The sequence below is a fragment of the Chaetura pelagica genome, unplaced genomic scaffold, assembly GCF_000747805.2.
Source record: "Chaetura pelagica isolate M959 unplaced genomic scaffold, ChaPel_1.0 scaffold425, whole genome shotgun sequence".
NCBI lineage: Eukaryota > Metazoa > Chordata > Aves > Apodiformes > Apodidae > Chaetura > Chaetura pelagica.
This window is the reverse complement of record NW_009953205.1, coordinates 4,322,993-4,332,626: the sequence shown is the minus strand read 5'-3', so window position 1 is coordinate 4,332,626 and position 9,634 is coordinate 4,322,993. Positions and strand designations below refer to the sequence as shown.

General features: G+C 37.5%; 1 protein-coding gene across 1 annotated transcript in view; it reads right to left on the bottom strand.

Moving 5' to 3' along the window:
- Positions 1–9,634, bottom strand: part of NETO2 (neuropilin (NRP) and tolloid (TLL)-like 2) — a 28,339-nt gene that overhangs the window by 17,255 nt on the left and 1,450 nt on the right. The window contains exon 2 of the mRNA XM_009997480.1: positions 2,268–2,303. Within this exon, the coding sequence (XP_009995782.1) occupies positions 2,268–2,303 (36 nt within the window). The remainder of the gene's footprint in view (positions 1–2,267; positions 2,304–9,634) is intronic.

Below are 9,634 nucleotides of genomic sequence, written 5' to 3'. Positions count from 1 at the left end.
AGGAATTTTCTTGTCACATTTCAGAAGTTGATTTTATTTTCCCCATTTCCCCTTTTTGTTGCTCAGGCATTTTAGTGACTCGTGCTAAAATGGCATTTTCTCTTATTTTTCCTGTGTTTCTGTCAGACTTTGAACCCTTTAGAGAGTTCCACAGTGAGCACGTACAGACTGTGAACTGTGGTAATCTTGACTGAACTCATCTAGATGCTACTGTAATATTGGCACAGATTTTATCTTATGGAAAGACAAAAGGAATCAAAGTCTGCCCCCAAAAGTGTCTATCTGGCATTTGTTTTATTATGTATTTTTCTGCTGCCCTTTCTTCTCTCTACCCATATTAAAACAGACTGTATATCATTGCAAGACTCTCCTCACCAGAAACCTTTTTTTTCCTTTTAGAGTTGACAGCTGTGGGTGTGCTAAAATACCATATGGGTCTTGCAAATAAGTGTTATGTTCCTAGAGGTTTTTGGGTTTTAAGGGATGGATTATGAGATAGTAGGTTAAAGCTTAGGTAGTTTTACAATTTCCACCTTTGCAGTCATTCTGTATTTTCATCAATATTAATATACTGAAAAATATACTTGCTGTTATTATCCCAATAAAAAGTGTCAATCATGAGTCATTGCTGACTCACCCTAGATTGACAATTCATCCTCCAGATGAAAGTATCTAGAATCCATTACTGGTCTTCCAAGTTTTATATGTTCACTAGTCTTTACAGAAAATAAACTAAAAACCAAAACAAGCCCTGTCATCCTTATTAACATATGATTGATGTTATTTTTTCCTTTTAATATTTTTTATATAGATGCTCTTGTTTCAAAATGGTTTGCAGTTTATTTTTGTGGCTGTTGTGTTTAAACTACACAGTCAACAATCATTAAGTGCATGAACTGAGAAGACATTTGTACTCCTGAGATCACTTGTCCCTAACAGAGTATCTTGACAGTGGTTATAAGGTTGTATATATATTTTCTTTGTTTATTCTACACTGGTTTAGGAGCAACACTTCAAAGTTGCCTTGAATGATAAAAGTAAACAGTTTTCACAATTCTATGCAAATGATGTGTCAATATGTTCTTCTATTGAATTAACCTTTCTTAAAGATGTGCTATGTCCACCCTCCATTTTGCAAGGATATAGCAGTCCCTTTCTAACTTCTGCCACTTCTTTAAATGTGGGATGGCCTTTGGCTTTTTTTCTTAAAGCAAATAAACACAAGTAGGAGTGAAAAAAACAACTTCCATGACTAACAAAACTAATGCAGACACCTTCAAGTAACTGAAAAATCTGAGGGTTGGTTCATTCGTTCAGGGTTTTTTTAGCACAGCTATCTAACTAGGCTAACACTGTTAGTGTACTGTTCCTTTCCTCTTTCACCTTCAAAATATCAGTAAGCATCTATGTTTCTTATAGTGATTGTGCTTTCTTATAGAGATAGTCAATGTAAGAATAATGTTCAGATCATTAGTGAAATGATATGAAAACAGAAATACATCTCCTAAAAGGACTTGAGAAAATCTGATTGGTTTTCACTAAGCCTGTGATGTTCTCATAAATAGCCTAGGGATATATTCGTGAAAAAGAACTGGTTATGTTTCCTGCAGAACAGTGTGGATATGCAGGCAATTATAGAAGAAAAGTTGGCTGAATATTTATCTTACTCAGTATGGGCTACTTTCTTTGTTCCCTGCCCTTTTGCCTTTCCCTGGCAATGCCCATCCTTGTCATGATGCTCTGAAAACCCTTAAGATGTACTCAAAGCAGCCGAGGTAGCAAATATTTAAGGGCCTTCCTCTGCCACTACTTTTATCCTGGGTATAATAGTATGGTAAAGAGAAGCCATGTCTCTAATACTCTGTATGTGTGCTGTCCTTATCTCTGTGACATAGCTGGCAAAAAGGTGCAGAGAAGGCTTGTATCTGTTCTTCCGGAGCTACATGTGAGGTAGCATTGCCTTAAACTGCACACAGTTACATGACACAGTGGGAGATAGCAAACAGGAGTGTTTTGGCTGAAAACAAGGTGTATCAATGTTCAGGATGAAAAGAGGAAGGGTGGGGGAGAAGCAGTCAGAATATTTTTAGACCTTTTAGACTGCTGCTATTCACCCACTTCTGTATGCATTTTAAAACAATAAAGGAATCGCTTGGGGTCCTAAATCCATACCACTTCCTGGAAAGGTATTTTTGAGTGTCAAAGACTAATTTGGACAGTAAAAGTCAGTAAGAAGGAAGGACAATGTCTAGAGAATGGGCAGATCCTCTAGGATGGTGCACAGGCGAGCTAGTGCTGAACCACTGTCCAGAAATTACATGTGGGGGCACAGACACAGCAATTAGAAGAGACATGAGATACTGAACTACTTTCACTAAAGGACTTGTAGTACTTTTGGGAGGTTGAAGAATGAGCTTGTTATTTCTGATAAATTGAAAACTGAGTAGTTATAATGCACTTGAACTTGCACTGGGACACAGTATTCCTCTGATCCTTTTTTCCTCTTTTAAAGTCTATTACATATCAGTGACATGACTGTTCTTCAGTATGGGTAAAAGATTAATTCTGGCCTTTGCTCCATATTTTATTGTGGTACAAGAAGCAGAAGTAGCAAGTACCTAAAAATGCCACCTGAACATGGCTTGCTAATGTAAGCAACAGCACAAACACTGCATGACTACAATGACTGTCAAAGGGACAGAAGGGTGAGTTTGTTGTTTGGCTTTTAACAGGGGAGTTTTGTGAGAATTTTTCAAGAGGATACTGAAATATAGGAGACTGACCTTATAAACTTGCTATTACTTGCAAATATAATAGAGGTTAGTGCTTCTGCACTTTATACTGAGCTTCTACTTCACGATATGTAAACTGTAGAAGAGACTATCATTAAACTAACAGCAGCACAGCCACTGAGGCAGACAGATTAGGAGGCACTTATTAATCTGCTATTTGCTACAGACCTTTGTTTCATGAGTTACGGTGCATATCTTTGTTCTAATGTTTAAAGCTGTGTGAACATCACATAGAAATTAGGAAAAAGCAACAAGCTTTGCTCTGTTTTTAAAAGAATTGATTTTTCATTTTCTTCACTTCTTTGCATGAAATATTTTAGATCACATAGCCTGCAGACAGCTGTATCAATTTTTAAGGGTGAAGATACTAACCTTACATTGCAAATTCTTACTGCTATTCTGTTGTTGAACTAGGCTTATGAAACAATATAAAGGATTCCCTGAATTTGTCTAATAAACTGCATTGTTTGCAGGAGCCAAGATTTTCTTTTATGGCATTTCTTAAAATTCTCTGACATTAATCTAGGCTGATTACTCAATACGCAACCATTTTTTATTTTTCTTTTGTACATGTGGAGAGGTTCACAAATGAGTGGCTCCCTTTGCTCTTTAAAAATGAGCATGATACAGTTTTATAGTAAATGGATGGCCAATCCAACACTGAGGTATCAGTGCTTAGGTGGCGAATCTGACAATGCTTGTACTTTCTGGCAAAGTGCATTCTGTAGATTTCATGGTATATAGTACTGCTTTGAGTTCCCTATGGTATATCTTTGCCTTTTCTACATGCTCTAGGGATCTTCACATACAGAGAAAACAGACCAGATTTGCTGTGTGGCTCTGAGAGCAGTGTCAGTCTTCAGTGATGACAGTGGGGGATCTATGCATGCAGGACAAGCTGAATATCAAACTGAGGAGCAGTCAGGCATGACTGAGAAACGGAGGGGAAAATTTCACCAATTTCTTTAAATAAAGACTTAATAATTTAGAGTATTACACATTCTTAGTGGTGTCAGAGTCCTAAAGATAAGTATGACACTGCTTAAAGCAGGACTTACAGTTTCATCTCTGTGCTGTGCTCCCTGGATTAGGCAGCACCTTGTGTACATATAGTCTAAATAGACAGTAATTTGCAACACACAGGTCATGCATTTTAGAGAAGCTTGCCAGGATGCCTGCTTATTTCTGGCAGATACAGCTGAGAGTAACAAATGCTTGATCTTAACTATATACTGTGTTTTGCCTTATGGAAATGAACCCCTTTCCATGTATGATTCTGAAATCTAGCTCCTCGCTGCCCTTGTTAATGTTACTTTCAGTAACTGATAATCATGATATCCCTGCTTTTGCATCCATTTCCCCCCGCCAATATGTCTAAACATTAATGTTAGCTATTAATGTGCTGGGAACGTTTGTGATGTCATATCCTAACCTATTATTTGGTCAAGATTATATATATGACATACATTACTTGTATGTGTGTTGGATGCTTTTAAGGACTCTGATCAAGTGTAGGGTCCCAGGATGTTAGACGCTGCACAAATTCAAAGTGATTGTTTGATCTCCTTGTAAAGAACTTCTGCAATTCAAACAGACAAGGTAAAGTGGGGGTAGGAAAACAGACACTCTGGATTTGATCTAATTCTGTGTGGATGGTCACCTCCTTTTCTTTCAGAAAGCTAATTAAGTGCATCTCTGATTCAAGCAATTTTTAGCTCAGAAACACAAACTGTAAATTCCAGGGAATGAGATTTTTCTCTCCTTAGCATTTGGTGACATTTGCTAATTTATAAAAGGAATACTGGATTGCATCTGTTGCTGCTTTTTTTTTTTTTAGGCAAACAATTATATTGCTGAGGATGAAAACACAGCAGTTTTCAAATCCCACAGGCTCTTATAGTTCATAGTCTGTATATATTCTCTAATCTCCTGTGGTCTCAACAGGACATTTACAGATGGGTAACATAAGTATCAAAGAGCAGTTAGGGTGGTTGCCTGTAACTGAGCCTATTAACAGCTCCGGTGATTTCCTCATATTGGAATATACTGCAGGATCACCACCGAATCAAGTAACAGAAATGGTGTGCATCATGCAAGACAGATTTTAACTGTTGTTAAATCTTACTCTGAGTGTGCAGCTGCGGTTGCCAACTCACAAAAGCTTGATAGCAGAAGCAGGTTTCACCACTTATTAATAGTGACTCCAGTGCCTTTTTAAGATTCAAATCTTGTTAAACGTTAGTGTGCTGGCAGGATATCTGAGTGCACCCAGTTCTGTTCCCAGAACAGTTTTATCTCACTCCAGCTGTTTCCAGTAGGGATTCTTCTAAGATTGCCGAAGAAACAAATTGGGAGACCTTATCTCTGCAGAGAAACCATGTTAACTGATTCAGGAAGTAAATGCAGTTCTCCCATGTTGCTTCGATCAAAATCATCTGCAGAACAATTCATGCTTGGATGGATCTGTGACAGAGTCCCCTCCAGGTTTGCTCAAATCATTTAATGTTTCTGATCCTTTATTAGAAATGTATAAGCAGCTGTGGGCTGCTTGATTTTACCACTTGTTCCATATCCTGTTACTTAAAATCCATCCTTGGGTATGTCTGTCAGCAAAACTTCTGCCAGAAGAATATCTTTCATTTTTAAAATAGAAGCTTTGCTTTTTATACTGAAAATCTTTTTTCATCTCCGAGTGGCATGCAGCAAGAGACTGATGAGAAGGCTGCATGTGCAAACTAGGTTGATGAGGGGTTCCAAAAACCATATTAAAATTTATATACACTGACTTGAACTTCACATGGCTTCCATGTAGATGACAGAACTGATCCTGCTGTATGTGGCTATTCTGAATACATCTTTCCCAGAGATTACTTATTCCTAGAACATTTGGATACTTCTGACTTAAATATAGATCAGATGAGATTAAACCTAGTATTTTCTTGTTCTTATCAATATAGTATATTTTTCAGTAGAAATCTTTCCAGGAATGTCTATTATGAAATTAATATTAAAAGTCCTGCTGTCTTCTGTAATGTCTGACAACAAATTGTGTACAGAGTATAAATGAGGTTTCTCTAGCTCCTCACTCCAGATAAGAATGTGCCTCATACATGTGTAACCTGTTTTGCATGTGAATGTGTACAGAATATATGCAATTTCTGGTATAATTGCAGATGTTTATCAATTCTCTTCACCATTCCTGCAATTATATTGTGAATTTCTGACAGGTTCATAGACTATGAACAACTTAAAAAGTTTTTTTCTGTTTAATCTCTGTGAATTAAACCTTAGGGAAGGTGCTGAAAATCTCAGCTTTTTCATTAGACAGGGATGCATAATTCAATAGCTCCTTCAGTTTCAATACAGTCTTGTTCTGTACTCTGGCTGCAATGATATACTTTATACATTGAATTTTTAAAATTAGTGTAATTATAACCAACTTGTTCTGCCAAAATGTTAGTGGTCATGGTCAACTGTGTCTTAGGAAAACTAGGGAGCGAATGTTTTTGAAGTTATGCTACCCTGGTAGGGGAGCATTTTGGGTATTAAGCTTGTATATGTATTAATAGCAAGGCATAATACCACCATTTTCCTTGTTATAACACAGCAGCTTCTCGAATCCTATTCTAAAGTTACTTGAGCTACTTCTGCTTAACTGCTTAGTGGTGCAAACTGTTTGGTGCTTAGCTTTTTCTGAGTGCAGCAGAAAAGTTTGCAAGTACATCCTGTTTTTAAGTAAAAAATGAAATTCCAATTTACACTTGATTTTGCTTTTTTTTAAGGCCACTGGAGCCTCTACAGTCAGCACTTTGCATCGGTTTCAATAGAAAAAGCATGAAATCATTAACAGATTTTTAAAGTGTGGTGGTTTGGGTTTTTGGTGGGGTTTTTTTTTTTTTGTATTGGTTTTAGCTTTTTGGACCATTGTTAAGCGTTTTGATTTTAGAAACAGGAGGCCATAATTCCTCACTTTTGTGTGGAAGGAAGCATTACTTCCTAACACTACTTGTTTGTTAGAAATTAGCTGTTAAAATCATGCCAAAATGCAAATGAGGGGGCTGAACAGAATGACAGGAAGTTAATCATAGTATTCCACATTCCTGTAACCTGCCAGAGTTGGAAATAATTCCTCATTAGAAAGCTGGGAACGTCGATTTTTCAGAAGTAGCAGTAATTTGTCCTAGTCCTGGCTCCTACTTGAATTATCAGGACAGAAACTATGTAATTATATTTTTGGCTTTTTAAGTTAAGCCAATAACTGAAATAGTCCAAAACTAATGTACAGTCAGGATTTAACTTGGTTTGGTGTTTGTATTTTTTTTTAACCAAATAATAGCATATGGAAACAAAACAGTGTGTTTGAAGAATAGGAATGATGTCTTAGCAAACACATTTTGGAAGAATAGCAGATATGAGGAAATTTAAGATATTTACTTCCAGAGCATATCAGGAACATGGCTTTATAAAGAAAGTAGCTGCTTTTCTTTCTTGCAAAGCAGAGGGTTGTAATACTTCATTGTCATAGAGCAGTTGCATTTTGCAAGCTGTGCTAGGATTAAAGAAGGATTCTAGTGTGTTTAAAATCTTACTGAGAACCAAAGACAGGACGAAAAAGCTTTGTCTTTAAACAACCAAAACACAGTGAGCACCTTGGCCTCCAATAGATTACATACAGCACTGAGAAAGCTGGTGGGCATTGGCTGGGCTCCAACAAAACCTGCAGCTATTGCAACCTCAGTGCTGTTGTGGTCCACCACTGCTTCCACTCAGCACTATTACCTGGTAGATCTGGATGAGAGCAAATTATCCATGTGAGATGATGGGATTCAGGATGAAACTATTACAAGTTTTGCTTAACATGATGGGAGAGGCAATAACATTAAGATGTTATTTAAATCAGCCCTTAATTGATAGCTGAGGAAGCACATAGGGTAGTTCTGAACAAGTATAATAGAAGAAATTTGAATTGGCCTTGCTTCTGCCCCAAGGTATAGAGTCAAAAAAGACAACCTTTGTGGATGACAATGTATATATGCATTCCTTGTTAAGAACAGAAGATTAAACTGTTTCTAAGTATTAGTAAAAAATATGACTTCACAATTTACTGAGCTTTATTGTACTTGATATATAGTTTAGCAGAACTTGCCCAGTTGTGCACACAAAGCTATTTGTACAGAGAAAAAATAATACTGCCACAGTAGGTACAGTTTTCATGCAGAATTTAAGATGCAACTTGAAAAATTTGGAGGCTTACTTTGAATGTTATTTTTAACAGTTTATTTTTGGGTTTAAATCTGTGTCTATTTATAGGTATCTTTTTTCTTTGTGATTAGATGTAATAATCAGACTATATGAAGACTTCTGGTGAAGAGATAAAAGGGAATGCATGATCCTTAGTAAGAATATGTTGTTTCTGTAGTCATGGAAAGTGACGTATTTAGAATACTCATTGACTAATGGTGTTGTGCGATTTATAGATTAATAATACAAAAACCCTCCTGTAGAAGTTAATTTTACCTGGTAGTGTGGTTTTTATATATCACAGTATCATTCTAGTTAGAAAAGACCTTCAAGATCAAGTCCAACCACTACCTTAACTCTGCCACGTCCACCACTAAACCCTGTCTCCTGGCATCCCCTCTGTCTTTGTATATGTCTCTAGGGATGGTGGCTCAGCACTTCCTTGGGGAGCCTGGATCACCAAGTCCAACTCCTGCCCCAGAACAGGATGACCCCAAAGTTCATACCATGTCCCTGAGGGCATTGTCAAAATGTTTCTTGAATATTGTTAGGCATGTAAGATTGGCATGAGATCTGTTCAGAAAACAACCTGTATAGTCAAATTTGCAGCAATCACTGATTTCTGAAATGCAATTACACTTGCACATGTAGGTGTAATTAAGAAAGAGAAATGCCAGTTGTATTTTATGGTTGTTTTATAGTGGTTTACAGTATTTAACTATGTTCCTGAAAGAGGAAGCAGAAAAAATATCCAAATGCCTTTTCACCCCCATATAAGCATTATGTCTTTAGATTATCTAAGCTCAGTGGATGGTTAACACCTATATAGGAAGACAGACATCTATTGAGAGCAAATCTCTTCTGTCTATTATGCTAATACAGGAAAAATATTGAAATTCTCAATACTTCAGGGCAGTAACATGGGATTTCATGGGCCATAGAAACATGCTGGATTTAAAACAGACTGCTTTACAACTTTTATACTGTGGGAGGACATCAATGCATATCAGATACAGTTCTCCACACTGCAGTAATGCTTTGTTGGCTTCAATAATGCAAGCAGATGCTCCAGAATTTTGTAACGGAATAATTGAATAATAATTGAAAAATCCCTGATGGTTCAAGGCTGCTGTTGCTAAAGAAGACACAGAATGCTAGAAATAATATCTTGAGGCACAAGGCTAACAGCCACATCCAGCTTTATTTTTTAACAGAAAACCCTTGCCCATCGTGGAGCTGTACAAATAATACCACAGACAAAGAAATGCTACGATAAGGAGCCTTCCTCAGTTGTTTACCTTTGTACCTAGAGAAGTTAGAAACACGATTTAAAAGCCTCAAGAGCAGCACAGGTGAATAATGGTCGGGCTGATTTTGTGTAAACCTTGCTGAAAACGCATCTTGCTCCCGATACCTGATGACTGTTAGGGAGCTCGTTACGGGAGTCCCGAGAGCAGAAAGAGTATTTGTACCGTGAAAAGACGGGAGCGGAGGAAGCTCTCGGTGTGTCTCTGGAATATACGGGGCAGTGGGGCAGGGTGGCTGCTACCGTGACTCCCTTTCTGCAGGCTCGTCCCCCCAACAGGCTCCCGGTCCCGCAG